General features: G+C 47.5%; 1 protein-coding gene across 1 annotated transcript in view; it reads right to left on the bottom strand.

Moving 5' to 3' along the window:
* CBL (Cbl proto-oncogene) overlaps positions 1-21,305 on the bottom strand; it is an 87,540-nt gene that overhangs the window by 8,701 nt on the left and 57,534 nt on the right. Inside the window, exons 4-15 of the mRNA XM_062197192.1 lie at positions 19,703-19,859; positions 18,802-18,923; positions 18,336-18,473; positions 15,378-15,465; positions 15,016-15,147; positions 14,607-14,810; positions 9,231-9,362; positions 8,766-9,143; positions 6,940-7,034; positions 1,758-1,898; positions 1,282-1,379; positions 406-588 (exon numbers count right to left, since the gene is read on the bottom strand). Coding sequence (XP_062053176.1) covers positions 406-588; positions 1,282-1,379; positions 1,758-1,898; positions 6,940-7,034; positions 8,766-9,143; positions 9,231-9,362; positions 14,607-14,810; positions 15,016-15,147; positions 15,378-15,465; positions 18,336-18,473; positions 18,802-18,923; positions 19,703-19,859 — 1,868 coding nt within the window. The remainder of the gene's footprint in view (positions 1-405; positions 589-1,281; positions 1,380-1,757; positions 1,899-6,939; positions 7,035-8,765; positions 9,144-9,230; positions 9,363-14,606; positions 14,811-15,015; positions 15,148-15,377; positions 15,466-18,335; positions 18,474-18,801; positions 18,924-19,702; positions 19,860-21,305) is intronic.

The following is a 21,305-nucleotide window of genomic DNA, read 5'->3' as shown; positions in this document are numbered from 1 at the left end:
TCCCAGGTGGCCACAGGTGCAAGCAGAGCAGCTCTCGGCAGTCAAGGCCCAGTGGGAGCTGGCTCCAGGCCCACGCTGCGTGCGTTCCAAATCACCAGCCTCCATTTCCAGTGGGAGGGGCCCAGGAGAAAAGGAGTGGACAAGGCAGACCCAGCAGAGCCGGAAATCCTGCCGACCCCATCACAAGGGCCTGTGGTTCAAGGAACAGCCTCATGTCTAAGTCTGGCAAAGTCCTGAGTCTGACTGGAGTGGCACTTCCCAGGAGGGGACCCAGGAGCCACTTTCTTCCCGCTTAGACAGAACTTCTGTGGGTGGCCTTAGCCCCCCTGGGGAGGTCAGCTGTTTCGGCATACACAGTGAGGCACACAGCAATCGGGAGGAGCCCGAGGCAGCCTGGAGACTCACTTGTTGTGGGGTCACCATCCAGAGACAACCAGCCAAGGGAGGAGCTGGCGTTCGAGATGTCTGAGAGAGTGCGGCGGGCCAGCACTGCCGGCACAGGCGGCTTGGGGACATCGTACCCATCGTCCTCGTTTTCTGATTCCTCGGGGCCAGGGTTGGCCGGGGCTGCCGCCAAAGTCCCTTCACCTGGAGAAGAGTTTCTAGGTTACCTTCTTCACCTGACAGCATGCACCCTGTAACCTGTTTCAACAGAACGGCACCCACTCATTCACGCACACACCATCTTCTATTTCACTCAACAATTCCTGAGGGTCCACTAGGCCCCGACCACCACCATGTAAGGCCTTGTGGACAGAGATAAAAGAACTAAAATGCACACCAATCCTGGAAGGCTCTTTTTTCAACGTGTCAAGGGTTATTCCTGCCAAGGTTAACAGCCAGTGATGCCAAAGAGTCGAGCATCCACGCAACACTTGGCTCTGCATTTCACCTCAAAGATCGGCCAAGGGGCCTGTGTGTGCAGGCTTCTTGACCTTTCAACTTGGTAAGCGAGTTACCATGGGAACTGAGTGTTCACCGCCCACCCATGAAAGAATGTCATCACTTCGATGGGAATCAGAGGGAGCAGCCAGCAGCACATGTCCGGGTCATACAACACAAAGGTCTCCCAGCCCTGGGAGGCCAGGAAAGCAGAAAGCGAATGAGCTGTGTGCGCAGCAAAGAAGGAAGGGGTCTTTATTGGGCATGGATCACAGACATTCTGCCGAAGAAGATTATTAAAAAGAACTTCTGCTTGGCTCCAGCTTTCTCATTAGCTCGTACCACAGGCTCATTCTTAAGGCACAGCCATGAGTTTACAGTGGCAGACGGGCTACTCACCCAGTGTGCTGCTCTCAGGGACGGATGGCACTTGGGACTGGATGTTATACATGGCTTCGTACGTGCAGCTATCGATCTGCTCGTCACCGTCACACGTCCTGAGTCAGAAGGCAAACAGCATTAAGGGTCCTTGGAAACAAACCTGTGTTACCTGCCAACTTAGCAAGACTTATCTGTGCCCCACCCGGCCCTGATTCCATCAAGGTCTCCTTCCGCCATTACACTGAGAACCAGCAGGAGGGGAACTCCTAACGAGAGCTGAAGATGCGTGCATTGTTGAGGTTACTGTGATGCTGGGGAAACCTAACTGGAACTGCTTACAGTTAACAAAAACTTCAAACACTAGGGACTAGTACTCTACATTCCTTTTCTGCTTGATTTCTGGCTGGGTAGCACTATGTGTAGGTAGCAGGCCAAGCAGCTGAGGGATGTCAACTCAATTATCCAGGTCCAAACCAGGGTTACTGTGAACCTACCATGAACTCTGGGTCATCTCCAAAGGCCGTTTCGGCTCTGGCTTTTGAAGTCCCACAGGCCTCGAGGAAGGAGTCATATACTCTGTGTCCTCTTCACTCTCACCCTGTTCCCCAGGCAGCAGTTTGGGCACAGGAAGAGGTCTAGCAGGTGAAGAACAGAGGGAGGGAGGAAAAAAAACTAATACATTAACAGAAAACTTTCAAGAATGAGATCAGTGGCTTCAAAACAGACACAACTCAAATTTATTACTGAATTTTTATTTACTTATTTATTTGAAAGAGAGAGAGACACACACACACATGCAGAGTGCATTCCCACCCACTGGCTCACTCCCCAAATGCCTCCAACAGCTTGTGGGGGAGAGCTGGGACTACAGTAACTCTCCCAGATGGTGGTGGCAGGAACCCAACGACGAGCTGTCACCGCTGCCTCCCAGATTCTCCACTAACAGAAAGCTGGCCATCAGGAGCAGGAAGCTGCACTCAACCCAGGTACTCCAATATGAGACGCAGGCATCTTAACCAGCAGGCCAAATGCCTGCCCCACAGCTCCAATACAACACAGGCCACCTAGAGAACTGCTGATCTACTACCCAAACCGGTCATTACTAAAAAGCACACTAATTAAAAGTTCACTTTCAGGGCCAGTGCTGGGGCACGGCGGATTAAGCTGACAGCTGCAGTGCTGGAATCCCGCATGGGCACCAGTTTGGGTCCCAGTTGCTCTACTTCTTTTTCCCCTTCTTTTTTATTTTAGATTTATTCATTTATTTACTTGAAAGGCAGAGCCACGGAGACAGATGGAAAGGTCTCTGATCTGCTGGTTCATTCCCCAGTGGCTGCAATGGCTGGAGCTGGGCCGGTGCAGGAGCTTCATCTAGGTCTCCCACACAGGTGCAGGGGCCCAAGCACTTGAGCCATCCTCCACTGTCTTCCCAGGAACATCAGCAGGGAGCTGGATCAGAAGTGGAACAGCCAGGACTTGGACCAGTGCCTGTATGGGATGCCAGCATCATAGGTGGTGGCTTTACCTGCTACACCACAGCGCCAGCCCCAGGCTCTACTTCTGATTCAGCTCCTTGATAATATGCCTGGGAAAATGGTCCAAGTTTGGGCCCCTGAACCCACGTGGAAGACCCAGATAACCTGGCCATTTGGGGAGTGAACCAGCAGAAGGAAGATTCTCTCTGCCTCTGCCTGTCATTCTGTAACTCTGCCTTTCAAGTAAATAAATCTTTTTTTAAAATAATTCACTTTCAGCTGATCAAAAGTGTGCTTATCACGCTTACGATGCACCACACTGGGATGCCGATCTGATATCACTTAGCCCCACTCCCCAGATAGGTGTCCTGGTTGAGGCCTGGTCCTGGAGCTAGTACCCCAATTTTTCTTTCATGAGGAAGGAAACAAGAGCAGGGAGCTTCCCGACAACATCCTGGCGATGTACGTGCAGCAAATTCCAATTCTAAAATCTACCCATGCTTGTAAATGATACACTGATCATCAAAAACTTCCTCCTACAACACCTTAGAGTATAAACACTTTTCTCCTTTATTTTATATGAGAAAAATCTGAAATAAAGGAAGATAAAGTGACTTGAGAGTTAGCATCCATTCTGGGACAAGTGCCAGTCTTCTGCCTTCGGGGATCTCACTGTCATACCCAGACAAAGCCCTCAGCCAGAAGCTTTGGGAACAAAGTTCTTCCTGCCACCTGCCCCCTAAAGGGAGACAAAGACCCAACTGCACGAGAAACACACACCTAGAACTGCTTCTTGGACTGTGAATTCACCGTGTCTCCGCCCTTCCCTTTTGCTCCTGGATGGAGTTCCTGGCTCCTGGCTTTGGCCTGGCTCAGAATCAGCTGTCGTGGGCATTTGGAGAGTGAACCAGTATATGGAAGCTCTCTCCCTCTCTGTCTCCAGGCCTTTCACATAAATAAAAATGAATAAACACTATCTTAAAATAAATAAGGATAAAAGACTGTAGAATCCATGTATATAAGGTCTTCAAAAAGTTGATGGGAAGTGGATGTTATGAGAAAGCATATTATATGCATGACTTACACATTTCCCATTTTCCATGAACCTCTGAAATGCTGTCATACAAGGAGCATCCTTTTTGCATTTATTGGTCTCTCTGTACTTACTGGTGTTTAGTTTTCCTAACTATAAAACCAAGAAATGCTTACTACAAAATATTTATGTCTATATTACTATTATCATTGAAAAATGAAAAAAGCATTTGTATGCTTTTTGTAAAAAATAATTTATTATTTGAAAGAGTGACAGAGAGATATAGAGGGAGACAGAGATAGAGAGAAAGAGATACCATCTGCTGGTTCACTTCCCAAATGCCTTCAAACAGCTCCCATGGGACCAGGCTGAAGCCAGGAGTCCAGAACACTAACTGGGTCTCCCAGGTGCATGGCAACAACCCCAGCACTTGAGCCATCACCTGCCGCCTCCCAGGTGTATCAGCAGGGAGCTGGATCTGGAGCAGAGACAAAACTTGACCCCAGGCCTGATATGGGATGTGCGCACCCTGGGTGGCAGCTTATCCAGCTGTACCACAATGCCGCTCTTAATTCTATCTTTTGGTGAAGTTTTTGAAGTAGCATTGCATAGAGAAAATCACATGAGAGCATTACAGTAAAAATGCAGGCAACCAGGGAACCACCGGGAAAAAAAAAATGTCCTATGAGCACCCAGAAAAAAAAAAACATTACCCATAAAGGAACGACATGAAGGCTGAGAGCTACCTCCAGAAGATGATGTAGAATGATATTTTTAAAGAGCTAAAAGAAAATAACCACTTTGGAATACTGCACCCAATGAACACATATTTTTTAAAAATGGAAATGAAATAAAGACATTTGTATGTTCAGTCAAACAAGTCAGAATTCAGAGAGAAGATAACACACGCACACAGGCTCACGGAAGTGCTTCGGGCAGACAAGAGTCCAGATGGCAAAGCAGGAAGAAATGAGCAGTCCCAGAGGATAAACTTGTGGGAAAAGCAAGCATCCAGGAAGACTTACGAATGCTGATTTAAAGTGTACTCTACCCAGTCAAGGGCACATGTTGGGATTTCTAGGACAACTATTACAGAAGAGAAGGGGTCAGGGCACAGCAGGTTAAGCCAGAACCCCATTATCAGAGGGCCGGCTTGAGTCCCAGCCGCTGTTTCTGATCCAGCTGCCTCCTAGATCTTTCCTCTGGGAAAGCAGCTGACGATGACCCAAGTGCCTGGGCCCCTGCCACCCATGTGGGAGACTCAGATGGAGGTGCTGACTCCAGGCTTCAGCCTGGCCTGGTCCCAGCCATGGTAGCCACCTGGGGAGTGAACCAACAGATGGAGGATCTCTTTCTCTGCTTCTCCCTCTGTCACTCTGCCTTTCAAATAAATAAAAATAAATCTTAAAAAAAATCAATAAATAAAAACTCAGCATTTAGCGTCAGTGACTCTAAGTTTTTATGTATCCTAATTATACAGATGAGACACACACAACAGAAACGGACAGAGCAAGTAAAGAGGAACCAATATACATTTAACACTCTGCTCTGAGTGATGAGCAAACCTGCCCTTGCTGCCATGCTTGCACGCATGATGCCAGCCCTCACGCACTCTCATGAAATGCGGGTGGCACACACTCCCAGATTCTGCAGCAGCTAGTCATCAAGAGTATGGCTTCTGACTGTGCAGCCAGAAAACACTAACAGAAGGGTAACCTTCAAAGGCTTAAAAATCAGGCAATCCATAAATAACTCACAAAATCACAAACGGAAAAATCATACATTTTGAACTGAATAATAATGAAAATATGACTTATCAAAATGCCTTGAATGCTGCCAAGTATCTGAGTATCTGTTAGGGCTGCTGAGAGCATTTGGGTGAGTACTTGTGGCCCCTCCCTCTGCACCCACACCTGATCCGTACACTGAAGCCCTCACCCCTAGTGTGGCTATATTTGGAGATAATAACTGTAGGAGGTAATCACAGCTGGTGGAGCCTGATTGGATCCAATTATTGTCCTTTTAAGAAGAGACCCCACGGGCAGGCATAGTGGCTTGGGATACCTGTACCCTGTTGGAGTGCAGGTTGGAATCCTGGCCACTCCTTCCAACCCAGCCCCGAGTGGACCAGTCCTGACTACTGCAGGCATCTGGGGAGGAAACCAGAAGATGGAAGATCTGTCTCTGCCTCTCTCTGTTGCCCTGCCTTTCAACTAGATGAAAATAAATAACTTTTTTTAAAGTAACACCCCAGAGAGCTTGCTCTGGTGCTTTCTCTCTGTCCGCCCTCCCCTCTCCCTGGGTGCCACACTCCCAGCAAGGCCATGTAAGGACATGATGAGATGGGAGGGCAGCTGTCCACCTGCCAGGAAGAGAGCTCTCATCAGAAACAGAAACAGACCCTGTGGGCATCCTGATCTGAGACTTCCACCACCATTTAAACCACTCAGTCTGTGGTATCTGTCACAGTCTAAGGAGACCAATATACAGCATCAAACTTCTGACATCAGAAAACAGCAAACTAAATTAAAGTTGGAAAAAGAACAGAAAGCAGGCACCCAGTAAGAATCACCACAGAGGGCTGGCCGTGTGACACAGAGGGCTAGGCCACTGCTTGTCATGCCCACATCCCGTTCTGGAGTGCTAGTTCCAGGCCCAACTCTGCTTCCAATCCAGCTTCCAGCTAATGTGCCTCAGAAGGCAGTTGAAAGTGATCCAAGTACCCGGGCCCCTACAGCCACACAGGAGACCTGAATGGAGCTCTTGGCTCCTGACTTTGGTCTGGCCCAGTTCCGGCTGCTGTGGGCATTCAGGGAGTGAACCAGTGGAGGGAAGTTCTCTCTCTCTTTTCCCCTCTCTGTCACTCTGCCTTCCAAGTAATATTTTTAAAAAGTATTTAAAAAGAAAACTAACACACCAAAATTACTTCTTTGAAAAGATTAATAAAATGGACACGCTTCAACAAGGCAGATCTATGCACATGCACACAGAGAAGAGAAAAGAAGAAAATGCTCCAAAACACAACATACATCTGTTTCTGCTTGGTACAGCTACAGACCAACTTTTATTTTCTTCTTCCACTTCTCTTGGTTTCCTCAATTTCCTGTAAGTGAGCCGCTGGAAAGCCCAGCCCACTGTGTGCAACACAGCTTGCTTTAGTCACCGTACCTGGCAGCCAGAGAGTAGATGGCGTTGGCAGAAGCAGACGGCTTGATTTTGGGGTGTTCACACTCTGGACCCGCCAGGGGGCTGCTGTTCACATTCTGGAAGTAAAGGAAAGTGCTGAAAGAGAACCTCCTTACCGCAGCTAAGTATCTCCTCTTACTCAATCTATTCAACCAACAAGGACAACACACAGACACAGCCCTCTCTGTCAGTGCCCTGCCTAGGGCTCATCGCATTGACAAAGGCACGCTTTCTTTCCTGCTCTGAGGAACGTTCAAATATAAGGGTTAGGGAGACAGATCTAGAGTGAGTCAGGGGAACAGGTGTCTTTTTGTTTAGTTACTGATACAAATACCATTTCTAGTTTAAATAATCTACAACCAAACTCAAAATGGTCATTCTCCATTGCTGCTACCACAGTCACAGCAGACTGCTATCACACGGATGCCAGCTACCTGCTCCCTTCCCATCCCAGCAACCAAGTGCACACCATTCTCTGGCGCCACGGCTCTGCACGGCACCCTCTCACCCCCGCGCGGTCAGGTTACCGACTCCCACTTGCCGATTCCTCCATCAGCAGCGCTTCGCAAATTCAGCCCATCCCCAGGTAGCTGGGTTGAAAACCTCAGCAAGTATGCGTGGACTTCCCGCCTTGGCCTCCATCCACTGCCTACTCCCCTCCCCAGTCTTCCTGCGTCCGACTCATGCTCTCCGGGGTGCTACCACATCCGCCCGCTTCTACTCATGGACGGCAATGTACCCTCTGCTCCTTTAGTGCAGCTACACTAAACCCTTTGATGTTCCTTAAATGCACTCTGCCATCTGCTTCCCCTTCATTCTGGAACAATCTTTCCCAGGATCAGCACAGCCCACCCTCCCTCTGGCTCAGAAACGCAGGGGGGTCCTCCATGTGCCTTCCACCCCAGCTCCAGCTCCAGCTCTCCCTATGCCTGAGCTGTTTTTCTCCTAACAGTCTTCTCTGTGAACAGACTACAGATCTTACTCACTCTACACTCTGTTTTCCTCCCACTAGAAAACAAATGTGAAGGCAAGATTTTTTGGTGAGTGCATAAGTGAACCAACAGAAGACCAAACATTCCTCTCCCATCTCCGGAGTTCTGGAACCCCTATGTGCTTAGAGGAAAGACCACTGCCCTTCTCAGTCTCCTCTCTTCTTAATCCACCCTGCATACACTACTACATTATTATCTCCCCCATTCATCATTTTGCTCACGTCACTTCACTAATTTAAAATCTGCCCACCCAACTAAATTCAAATGCTTTTGGGAAGGAGTATTCAAGGTCTTCCAATCTAGTGATACCACTGCCTCTGGTCCTGTCCCCTGTTCTAACCACAACATTTTTGCTCCACTCAAGTAGACCTACTCATCATGCCACAATACCCCTTTCGCCTCTCTGTTGGGGCTCCAATCCATTTTCCAAAGAAGACTTGAGTTTCGGACACCACTCTCCATCAGGCCCTCACAGTGGCTCTGGCTGGAGGTCATGTCTCCTTTCTAAACTGCGTGTCTTCTAGTGCCACTACGCACAGCAACCACAGGAAGACATCCACAAGCTGGCCCCCCACTCGCTCTACTCACACGCACGCTTCTAGACGGGGATTATGCTCTAGGAGGAGTCTTCAAAAGGCTTAGGGAAAACGTGTGTTAGAAAAAACTACATGTGAATGCCTCAATTTTTTCTGCACCAAAAAAAGATCTTTTAGTTTCATTTTCCACAAACTTTCTGAAGTGCCCTCATGTTATCTCTGGATTCTATGCAAAACCTATCATATAAAACTCTGATCCCTAAGATATCACAAGACTCACCATGGAAATATCCAGACTGAATGTACTTCCAAGCCTAGGAACCTCTGCCCTGGGCTCTGTTTGTGAGGGCAAGGAAAATGGGAGTGAGTGCCGGTTGGTTAATTCTCTTCCTGTCCAGGGGTCACTGGGGCTTGGGGCAGCTACCGGTACTTTGGGGATTGGCCGGGGCAGCCATGAGTCCCCAAGGCGGCTAGAGGGGACAGGGGGCAGCTTGTCCCTGGACGGACAATCGCCTGGTGTACAGGGCAGGGGGCGTCTCTGAGGTCGGGTTTCTGCTCCAACAGAATAGGGCCGGTCTGGAGGCGGCGGTGGCGGAAGATCTCGCAGTGTGGGAGGTATTGGCAGCGGTTTGTCCTTGTGCAGCGAGCCAGAGGCAGCCTGTGGAAGCACAACAGGAGGAAATCAATGAGGCCCACTAATGCACGGCGAGGACTCGGCAGACTGCAGAAATGGGTAATGCTTTACCTTCGAAGCAGCGCCAAGGCCAGAAGCACTTGGAGGAACAGACACTCGAGGATGCAAAAGGTCAAGTCGTGGTGGCACTGGGGGAAGGGAAGCTTGTGGGGCCATGGAGAACGGAGACGGAGGTCGCTCCACCTACAACAAATAAAGTGTCCAACCAGGTTGCTCTGGCTGGGGGAACTGGCATCGTTCAACTCCTGCCAAGGCTGCAAATGTGAACACGGACTGTGACTACCGATAGGCCAGATGGGCCTGGGTCACACAAACCCCTTGTTTTTAAAAACTCAGAAACGTGCAGATTCTAGCCCTTCCTGCACTATTTTGTGTCACCATAAGAGGGCACTCTCAATCACACAAATACCATGTAGGTGGCAAACTACAGGCGAATCCATCCGGAAACGGCAGTGCTTACAGTCTCCTCGCTTACAGTTTTCAGAAGTATCACAGTTTTCCACTACTTTCTTTGGATGAAGAAATAAAAAAAAATCTTTGCAAGATCAGAAACAGAACCTATATAAAAAGAATGGGACGGGCACCAATCCCTGAACAAACCACCTGGGGAACTGTTCAAGGGGAAGAATAAGTGAGGAAAGACGGTAACTTTTCTGTGGCTTATTCTGATGAAAAGAAAAAAAAAAAAAAGACTTCTAAGAGGAAAACGATCCACAATATCACTAACATCCATCCTGAGTACTCCCCAGACATAAATTATTTCAACTTGGTAACTAGAATGGGTTACTATTTTCTGTCAATTTATGTTCTAAAAGGTGAGGTGCCAACCTAGGAAAACAACGCACGTACAGCTTTTTGCAGTGCCTGCCTGGACCAGGGCAAGGAACAGTGGTAAGCTGGAGGAAGGAAGGAAGCTGTCCAGAGGAGGGCTGGGACTTCTCTGGGATGCTACGTTGCACATGCAACCCAACAGGAAGCCGCGCTGGCAGGCACAGGCAAACACGCATTATAGACACTACTGCAAGGTGACAGGAAAACCACGACCCCCTCCTGCGTCCTCTAAGTTCTGGCTGGCCAGCGAGGGAAAAGAAGGCCTTCGTCACCAGCTACTAGCTCTCACTCGTGTGTAAGAAACACGGCGTCATGGCAGAGCACAAAGCAGTAAGAGTCAACATCAAGCAGCAAGGACTGAGAGTCAGGTGAGCAGTGAGGCTAACTCCCACTCAGCACAAACACCTCATCACTGACCCTCTCAACCATCTCTTCTCACAAAACTCTCTTACCACAATCAGCTCTGCCATCCCTCAGCAGTCGCTAACTCAAAACCCATCAGCAATTCCCAGGTTCTTATCCCATCAGACCTCTCTCTCGGGGCTGGCTTTTCCAGATCTCTCAGTCTGGCCTCCACCACCAATAGGATGTCCACAGTCCCTGACAGGTGCCACTGCTTCTCTGACCTCCCTGCATTTGTTCAAGAAGGTTCTCTGCTCACCATCTGTCTCTGTCTCTCCCTTATATGTAGAGGGTTAGCTAATCATATTGCTACTTCAAACTAAACATGGATGTTATTCACCCCAAAATATGTAACTTGTACCCAGACCAAAACTGAAAAAGGCTCCCTGTATTGCCTGACTATAAAAATATGAAAGCACCAGCACTGTGGTGCAGTGGGTAAAGCCGCCACCTGCAACAGCAGAATCCCAAATGGGCGCCAGTTCAAGTACCGGCTGCTCCACTTCCAATCCAGATTCCTGCTGTGGCCTGGAGAAGCAGCAGAGGATGGCCCAAGTGCTTGGACCCCTGCGCCCAAGTAGAAGACCCAGAAGAAGCTCCAGGCTCCTGACTTTGGTCTAGCCCAGCTCCAGCTTTTGCAGCCATCTGGGGAGTGAACCGGCAGATGGAAGATTCTCTTTTTCTCTCTCTCTCTCTCTCTCTCTCTCTCTCTCTCTGTCTCTGTCTCTGTCTCTTCCTCTCTCTCTGTAACTCCAACTTTCAGATAAATAAATATTTTAAAATATCATTAAAAAGGTCTTTTAATTTCAAATAAACACAAGTATAAATCATCATGACTTCTTTATCTTACTGCTTAGCTTCCCTAATATTCCAAGAGCTATCAGTAAACTTTTAACAACTGAAGACAGCATCTACCTAAGAACATAAAACTGCTTTAGTGGTCAAATGAACCTTTTTTTTTTTTTTTTTTTTTTTTGACAGGCAGAGTGGACAGTGAGAGAGAGAGAGACAGAGAGAAAGGTCTTCCTTTTGCCGTTGGTTCACCCTCCAATGGCCGCCGCGGTAGCGCACTGCGGCCGGCGCACCGCGCTGTTCCAATGGCAGGAGCCAGGTGCTTCTCCTGGTCTCCCATGGGGTGCAGGACCCAAGGACTTGGGCCATCCTCCACTGCACTCCCTAGCCACAGCAGAGAGCTGGCCTGGAAGAGGGGCAACCGGGACAGGATCGGTGCCCCAACCGGGACTAGAACCCGGTGTGCCGGCGCCGCAAGGCGGAGGATTAGCCTGTTGAGCCACGGCGCCGGCCAAATGAACCTTTTAAATACTGACAAAGAACCTGCTATGAGGGGCCAAGATGAACGACTGTCAACTCCAAATACAAAGTATATATCATGGCCAGCGCCGCGGCTCACTTAGCTAATCCTCCGCCTGCGGCACCAGCACCCCGGGGTTCTAGTCCTGGTTGCTCCTCTTCCAGTCCAGCTCTCTGCTGTGGCCCAGGAGTGCAGTGGAGGATGGCCCAGGTGCCTGGGCCCTGCACCTGCATGGGAGACCAGGAGGAAGCACCTGGCTCCTGGCTTCAGATCAGTGCAACGTGCTGGCCATGGCGGCCATTTGGGGGGTGAACCAACGGAAAGGAAGAACTTTCTCTCTGTCTCTCACTCACTGTCTAATTCTGCCTGTCAAAAATATAAATAAACAAATTGTTTTAAAAAAAAGAACGTATCATTCAAACAGGCCACATTTCCTCAACTACTCATTATTGATAAATCTGATAAATCCAGGAACTTACAATGAGAATACTTTTTTTTTAAAAATTTATTTTATTTATTTGAAAGACAGAGTTACAGAGAGAGACAGAGAGAGAGGTATTCCTTCTGTTGGTTCACTCCCTAGATGGTCACAACGGCCGGAGCTGCGCCGATCCAAAGCCAGGAGCCAGGAGCCTCTTCCGGGTCTCCCATGTGAGTTCAGGGGCCCAAGAACTTGGGCCATCTTCCACTGCTATCCCAGGTCACAGCAGAGAGCTGGATCGGAAGTGGAGCAGCCGGACTAGAACAGTGGCCCATATGGGATGCCGGCGCTTCAGGCCAGGGCGTTAACCCACTGCACCACAGCGCCAGCCCCACATGAGAAGACTTTTAATAAAATGTTCAAGGTGCTAAGTTCTACGACAGATTCACAAGGCCCCAGAAACATCGGGCTGGGCCTAGCTTCTGCGTAGATGTGTGTGTAAAATGGGGATAGGGCTGCAGGGTATAGCCTGGCAAGGTTTCCTAGGAGACAAAGCTAAATTACACAGAAACCACCAAGAGAAAACGGGGAGAGATTTTAAGTGGATTAGCCTGGCCAGACCACAAAACACAAAGTGGAAGAGTTTCAGGCAAAGTGCCTGGAAAAGAGGGTGGACTGGACTGAAAAGCCGTCAGTGTGTGTGAGGCAAAGGAGCGAGAGGTTTAGATCCGTGGAGCAGCCAACGACTCCAGAAGCAGGAGCACCTGAGACAAGGCAACACAAACTGGATCCAGCCACTGAAGAGATATGGGTCTCTCAACACAGCAGTTTATACTTGGCACACCCACATCTCATTATCAGAACGCTTAGGATCAAGTCCCACTTCTGCTTCTGATCCAGCTCCCTTCTGATGCACTGGGGAGGCAGCAGATGATGGCCCAAGTACTTGGGTCCCTGCAACCCATGTGGGAAACCCAGACGGAGTTCCTGGCTCCTGGCTTCAGCCTGACCCAGCTACAGCTGTTGGGGGCAGATCAGAGATTCTCTCTAGTCATTCTCTTTCAAATAAATAAATAAAACTATAAACAATTTTTAACGTGCTTACTGATCACCTACTATATGCTACCCAGTTAGATGCTGATATAAAGCAAAGTTCCTTTTGTATCAAGGAAATGCAGGCCAAGAATTGATAACATCCTAAACTAGAGAATCTGGTTTGCCCCACATTTAGTACAATCTTCAAGGACTGCCTGACTTCAAAGACTCATGGATCAATTCCCAGTTATTCCACCACGCGATATAACCTAACTTCCTCACATCCTGTCCCTGCCTTCCCTGAGGCCTTTCCCGGTCACAAAGCCTCTGCGAGTTACAGTACTTCCCACCAGTCTCCAAGCACTCAGTTGCCATTTGTTTGATTTGTAGTGCCTTCTTTTTTTTTTTTTTTTTTTAATTAATTTTCTAATGCTGAGACTCCATTAGAAAAAAAGAACAACATATCCTAATCACAGAGGTAAAATAAGGCCTAATTCTTTAGCTGCGCCATTTTCTGCGTGGAAATGTATGAGCATTTCTGTATGTATCATACATTTCTGTATGAGCAGAAGCCCCATTCTGAGGATACACAGTAAGAATGTGGGTCTCACAGCTGGAATGCCTGGCCACAGACCCAGATTCAACTCACTCACTGTGTGATCTTCAGCAAATTCCTTAATCTCTCTGTGCCTTGGTTTTTAAGATTTTTATTGTTTATTTATTTGAAAGTCAGAGTTAGAGAGAAAGGTAGAGCCAGAGAGAGAAAGAGAGAGAGAGAGAAAGATAGAGAGAGAGAGAGAGGTCTTCCAACCGCTGGTTCACTCCCCAGATGAATTCAATGGCCAGAGCTGAGCTGATCCGAAGCCAGGAGTTTCTTCTGGGTCTCCCACACAGGTACAAGGGCCCAAGCACTTGGGCCATCTCCTACTGCTTTCCCAGGCCGTAGCAGAGAGCTGGATCGGAAGCAGAGCAGCCGGGACTCGAACCAGCACTCATATGGGATGCTAGCACTGCAGGCCATGGCTTTAACCCACTGTGCCACAGCACCGGCCCCTTCTTCATCTGTTAAGCTGCTCTGTTTCTGATCCAGCTCCCTGCTAATGTGTCTGAGGAAGCAGTGAAAGACAACTCAAATCCCCGGGTCCCTGCCACCTATCGGGGAGACCTGGATGGAGTTCTGGGCTCCTGGCCTTGACCTGGCCCAGCTCTGGCTGTTGAAAGATTGGGGAGTGAACCAGCAAATGGAAGCACTCTTTCTCTCTTTCCCTCTCCCTCACCATCACTCTGCCTTTCAAATTTAAAAAAAAAAAATTGATTTTTAAAAAGCCAGCTATTATTGCCCTTTTACTTAGATATCATCAAGAGTCTATGGCTTTAGAACACAACTCATACAGGATTTTGCCAGTCTCTTAAATTGCAGTCTTACCTTGGCCCCAGCCAATTCCTTCATCATGAAGAGGGAATCATCAGCTCGTTCATCGTCATCGTCGTCATAGTTTGGGGAGGGAGCTCCTTCTGCTCCTTGCCTCAACAGGCTGCCACTTCCTCTAGGGTCAAACGGATCCACCACAATGGGCTCGGTACCTTTAATCTCACACCTGCAGAAAGGGCAGCCCTGACCTTCGGATTCCTGCAAAGGAAGCAGACCGTGGTCACAAATCCACCCGGAAGCACTTAAGATCCCTGTCCATTCGGAAATACGTTTTCAGAAGTAAAACAGAAATTAAACATTTAAACTTACCTACAGACCAGGCCACTCTGCATCTGAAAAGGGTATGTAACACGCAATTCTTGAGAGATTACATAACTGAGAAGATGCATGGTTGCAGCCATACCTGCCAGGAAGTCAGACAGGATGTGCACATGAGGTGTCCGCAGGGCTCGATCTTCACGTCCTTGTCGTTCTCAGCACAGATTTTGCACAGCTGGAACGTGGAGCCCATCTCACAGTATAATTCGTATTGTTCCTTTGATTAAAAGGGATTAAGAGATTAGGAAAGGCAAAGACAGTTATGCCTTTCCCGTGAAACAGAAAACATCTAGTTCAGTTCTACTTGGAGCTAAACCACACACACAAATCTACTAATCTAGTCATCAGTTTCAAATGAAAGTCTTCTCTTCCATTAATTCGATGATACTGTCAGTTCTCTAACTTCTACACAAAGGCTTGATGGCTATACTGCAGAACACGAATTACCTGGGTCACCTTGATGTGGTCCTGGGGAGTTGGTTCACATAAGCCTGTTAAGTCAGGGTTTTGATTTCGTCCATCAGGAAATAAATAGCTGTAAAAAGAGTAACCAACCCTGGAGTTTTACTGAAGCCAATTTATTAATACTTGCAAATTGAGACAAATGACATCTAGGAATCTCCCATTTTAAAAGGGCAACTTTATGTATGTGTAAAGAAAAATCTTATTAATATAGAAAAAAAAAAAAAAAACACCAAACAAAAAATCCAGAACAGTTCCAGGAAGACATTCTCCAAACACGGATACTCCCTTGCCAGGGCACAATGCAAGAGGCTCTGTCTTTTGGTCAAGGGGCTGGCGAGCTGCCTCTATAAAGGGCTGGATCCAGGGGGAATGGTTTGGGCCCTCACATCTGTAGGTTGCTATCACGGTCTTCTTTGGTTGTTGGTTTTTAAACACTTTAAAAAGAAACAATTATCTTGGATTGAGGGTTCCATCAAAACAGTTGGGCCATAGTTTGCTGATTCCTTTTAATCAATGAATGGCCACAAGATCTGAAATATTTTTATGAGAGATTTAGTTATTCAAAAGGAAGTGTGACACAGAGAAGGGGAAGAGACACAGTCCATTGACTGGTTCACTCCCCATATGCCTGCAACAACCAGGGCGGGGCCGGGCCAAAATCAGGAGCCTGAAGTCCATCTGGGTCTCCCATGTGGGTGGCAGTGGCCCAAGCACTTGGGCCATTTTCCACTGCCTTCCTAGGCACATTAGCAGGGAGCTGGATTGGAACAGAGCAGCCGAGACTCAAGTGGCACTTTGATGTAGAATGCCAGTTTCACACACAGTGCTTTAATTTGCTGTGCCACATCACTGGCCTCATGACATAAATTTGTAATTTACTTTTATTTATTTACTTGAAAGGAGGAGTTACAGAGAGGCAGAGGCAGAGGCAGAGAGAGAGAGAGAGAGAGAAAGTCTCTCTTCCACTGGTTCACTCCCCAAATGGCCACAGCAGCCAGAGCTGAGCCAATCTGAAGCCAAGAGTCAGGAGCTTCTCTAGGTCTCCCACAAGAGTGCAGGGGTCCAGGGACTTGGGCCATCTTCTACCACTTTCCCAGGCTATAGCAGAGAGCTGTATCAGAATTGAAGCAGCCAGGACTCGAACTGGTGCCCACATGGGATGTCAGCACTGCAGGTAGTGACTTTACCAGTTAAGCCACAATGCTGGTCCCAGTAATTTACTCTCTTTTTTTTAAAGACTTATTTTTATTTATTGGAAAGACAGAATTACAGAGAGACGTAGAAACACAGAGAGAAGTCTTCCATCCACTGCCCCATTCCCCAGATGGCCACAACGGCCAGAGGAGCGCCTATCCAAAGCCAGGAGCCACGAGCTTCCTCCGGTCTCCCACATGGGTGCAGGGGCCCAAGAACCCAGGCCATCCTCCACTGCTTTCCCAGGCAACAGCAGAGAGCTGGATCAAAAGAGGAACAGCCAGGACTTGAACCGGCACCCATATGGGATGCTGGTGCTTCAGACCAGGGTTTAACCCACTGCGTCACAGTGCCAGCCCCCGTAATTTACTTTTGATCAAAGATCCAAAATGTCTTTGCCTTCTAGTGTAATGCACTGAGAACATCAATTTAAATGTAACACAAGAAGCAAATTAAGACACTGAGATCACCTAGCAGGGAGCTTCCAGCTTGAAACTGCTGACAATTGAGGGAAACCTCTTTCAGCTCCCAGGCTACTGCAGGTGACCCAGGGTGGGAAAGCGGGCTTTCCCAAAACACAGGCTAATCTCATACCTGGTCAACTGTTGGCATTCCTAGTCCTTACCAGCCAATAACCACTAACAATAACCAATAACAATTCCTAACGACACGCAATTCATGAGTGAGGAAGCACTCAGTCAAAAATATTAGCATAGTTTACAAAATCTGAAAGCCTGAAAAAACGCTGCTTAACCGAAATGAAGTCAGGGTAGAGGCCTCCGTGGCCTGTGGCCACAACGAGCATCTCGTCGCTCTCAGGTGGCTAAACAACTGCTCGAACTTCCTGCTGACTGGTCCATTTCCATCTCATGATTTATTGATGTCTGTATTTATTTGAAAGGCAGAGTGACACAGAGAGAGGGAGAGACAGACAGAGATCTTCCACATCCTGATTCACTCCTCAAATGCCTGCAACAGCTGCAGCTGGGCCAGACCAAAGCCAGGAGCCAGGAACTGCACCTCTCCCACATGGGTGACAGAGACCCCAAATACTTAGGCCATCATTTGCTGCCTCCCAGGTGCAACAGCAGAAGCTGGATCAGAAGCGGAGGCAGGACTCAATCCCACGCACTTTGTTATGGGATGCAGGCATCCCAAGAGCTGGCTTAGCACATCCATATGTGTGCCCTGTGGTATATTTTTAAATCTAATATAAACTTAATATAAGTTAATATTTGGAAAAGGAGAAACAACATTTACTTGTGACAATAAATGAAGCAACAGAGAAAAGCAATTTCATTCACAAAATTCCTATCCAAAAAACCAAAAGTCCTATAAAAGCCTGAAGGTCAAATCAGTATGATTTATTAATATGTTCCCTCAATCTTAATCTGTAAAGAAAACCTGGAATGAAGTCAGTAATGTGAAGTTTTTATAAAAGATTTATTTATTTATTTGAAAGGCAGAGTTAGAGAGAGACAGATAAAGATCTACCATCTGTTGGTTCACTCCCAGATGGCTGCACTGGCCAGCATGGGGCCAGGCCGAAGCCAGAAACCAGGAGCTTTTTCCGGGTCTCCTACGTGGGTGCAGGGCCCCAAGCCATCTTCTACTGCTTTTCCCAGGCCATTTGCAGGGAGCTGGATCAGAAGTGGAACAACCACTACACACCATGCCAGCCCCAGTAATGATGAAATCTGATGTCCCTAAGTTCCCAGATGAGAAGCAGCAGTGGTAGATACTCACAAGCCTTCCCTGAAGCCATCGATCAGTGCTTGGAAGAGAGGTTTATTGTGAGGGATTGTCTGGAGGATGTTCCCGTCGGCAGTGACATACCCGATAGCCCACTGACCCAGACGAGTGCAGCTCAGCCGGAAGATGTAACTGAAAACAGACACCAGAGAAGTTCACAGACACGCTGCCGTGAGGGCAGAGGCCAGAGGCAAAAATCAAAAGGACCATCGAGAACAAATTCTTCATTGACTCCAGGTCAGAAGAAAAAGGGCCCATAAACTCAATTAGTAAGTGGCTGGAATGCATTTATCCCATCACAGGATCTGAGTCAGTTAATTCTTCTAATAAACAGACACCCATCCTACTGTAGAATCTCGGCCGCTGGAGACGAACAAAAGACCCCGTTCCTTCTTCTCCAGCAGAAGTCACGGGGGAACAGAACGCACAAGAAGAAAGCACTCCGCCCCACGGCACTGACCTGCCCGGCTTGTGAGTGAATTTCTGGAGCCGTGCCTTCACCTCGTCATAGGTCAGGAAAGCCATGTAGCCAGGGTGCGTCACAGCGAGGCTGTTCCAGTTCCTGAGCAAGGAGGACCAGGGCTGGAAACAAGAGGGACAGCACAGACCGCTGGGCTCAGACACACGGCCAGCTTCAGGGCGACCAGGCGCAGAAAAGCCCCTCAGGCCTCCGCCCTGAGCGCTGGCTGGCTGGCTGTCACAGTGCTCCACTACAGGGCTTCTCTGGCAGCAGACAGACCAAAACTCTGAGAAGCTAGGAAGAAGGGAATATACGCTTACAGGAAAACACAGCTACACAAAATGAAGCCTGAGAAATTGTAACGCAGCTCTGACCCAGCAGCAGCGAGGTTAAACAAACAAAAACAGAACAGGACAGAGTCCCAAATCAACACTTGGGTAAGTTGGCCTGTACATACTGGAGACACCATTGTTTTTGGAGGAAGAACTGAGTTCTTTCTGAAGTACTGATAAAACTCAATATCAATAGTTAAGAATTTTAATATTTGAAGTTAACATAGGTAAATGTCCAATAACAGAAAATGGTGAAATATACCTTTTTTCTTAGCTACCAATAATCATTAAAATAATGCAAAAGAATATTCAATAAGAAGAAGATGTGTTAGGGAAGAAAGCAGATTATATGTAGCTACTATGTATTTATATATATACTTATATATATATATATAAATACACACACACACACTACAGAGTAGTTTTAGTCTTTTTTTGCTCATGGTTTCTAAAATGAATTAAAATGCTTTTATCAATAGACACAATTCCAAATACTATGTTTTTTAAAAAATACTTTCTTTTCAGAAAAGTTGCAGTAACCCGCTGAAGTCAACTTTTTAGCACCATACCTGAAAGAGTCGTGTAAAGATGTCAAACTCAAACACTGAAATGTAATCATTGCAGGTCAGGTCAATGGTAGATTTGAGGGCCATGGCCTCCAGTCCGGAGCTGATGGGATGCACTTCATGGAGAGCCTGCCGAAAGCTCTTCCAGGGCACTATGGTCCTGGGGTGGGGGTGGGAGAGAAGGCACACGTGAGCCAGCAGTCATTGCACACTGCACCGTCAATGCCCACTGCAGCTGTCCCACAGAAGCTCAAGTCCACTCTGCATCGGGAACAGGAAGAAAGGACTAAGGGGTATACTTCTTAACTTTCCAATTAATAAACTAACAACAAAGAAGTCTTCTTCTACTGCTTTTTGGCAGTTTGACACAAACTAATCCCCTTTCTCACCTTTCTGCAGACATTTTTTTTTTTTAGAAAAGTATAGAAAGAGAGATGAGATTATCCTTTTCCTACAATAAATACACTCTGTGGCCATATCTTTACTATCTAAAAACTGCATCTACCCTGACTTTGTAAAAGCCCATAAAGCATCCTGTGTTCTTTAAGGAACCCACACTATCAGAACAGACAGAAGGAAAAGGCTCAAGGTACTGGACAGAGTTCTGAGAGTAAGGAAGAAGAGATTATTTAACATAAGAGTGATTAGCCCCAGATAACACCAGCAAGAGATATCAGATTTCTGTTTATGATCTTTAAAATGAAACAGATATAGTCTCATTGCCTTTGGAAAGTTTATCTATTCACCTATCTTTAAACAGAGCAAATAAAGTCTTTTCCAATATAGTTATTAAATTTAAAAAATAAATTTAAGCCTGTTCACACTCCTTTTGGTTTTGAAAAATCTTAGTTTATATTTTATGTATAAAACATGATTTTTTAGAGATCAGCATTGTGGCACAGCAGGTCGGAGTGTTGGTTCAAGTCCCAGCTGCTCTACTTCCAATCCAGCTTCCTGCTAGTGTGCCTGGGAAGACAGCAGAAGATGGTCCAAGTACTTGGGACTTTTGCCACCCATATGGGAGACCCAGATGGAATTCCAGGCTCCTGGCTTCAGCCTGGCTCAGCCCCAGGAGTGAACCAGCAGGTGGAAGGTCTCTCTCTCTAACTCTTCCTTTCTCTCTGTAACTCTGCTTTTCAAACAAATCAAGAAATAGTTTAAAAAAAAAAAAAAGCCAGAGCCTTGATTGATGATAAAAAAGAGAAGATGCCAAGTTCCCTTGCCACCTGGGAACAGAAAGCAATGAGGATCCCAGTCCACAGCACCAGCACTGGCCACACGGCCACACGGCGGGGCTGCTGGAACTCTCCTATACTGCCTCCAGGACTAAAAACTGCTACAGCCAGTGTGAAAAGCAATTAGGCAGTACCTATTTTGTTAAGATTTATTTTTATTTATTTGAAAGGCAGAGTGAGAGAACGAGTGAGAAAAAGAGAGCTCTATCTGCTGGTTCATTCCCCCAAGAGCCACCACAGCCAGGGCTGGGCCAGGCTGACACCCCGAGGCAAAAACTCCATTCAGGTCTCCCACCGGGCAGTAGGCGTCTAAGTACTTGCGCCTTCCAATGCCTTCCTAGGTGCATCAGTGGGGAGCTGGATTGAAAGCC

Source organism: Lepus europaeus, chromosome 7 (assembly GCF_033115175.1).
Source record: "Lepus europaeus isolate LE1 chromosome 7, mLepTim1.pri, whole genome shotgun sequence".
In the NCBI taxonomy this organism is placed as follows: Eukaryota; Metazoa; Chordata; class Mammalia; order Lagomorpha; family Leporidae; genus Lepus; species Lepus europaeus.
The sequence above is the reverse complement of the archived record's forward strand: the minus strand, read 5'-3'. Positions and strand labels throughout refer to the sequence as shown.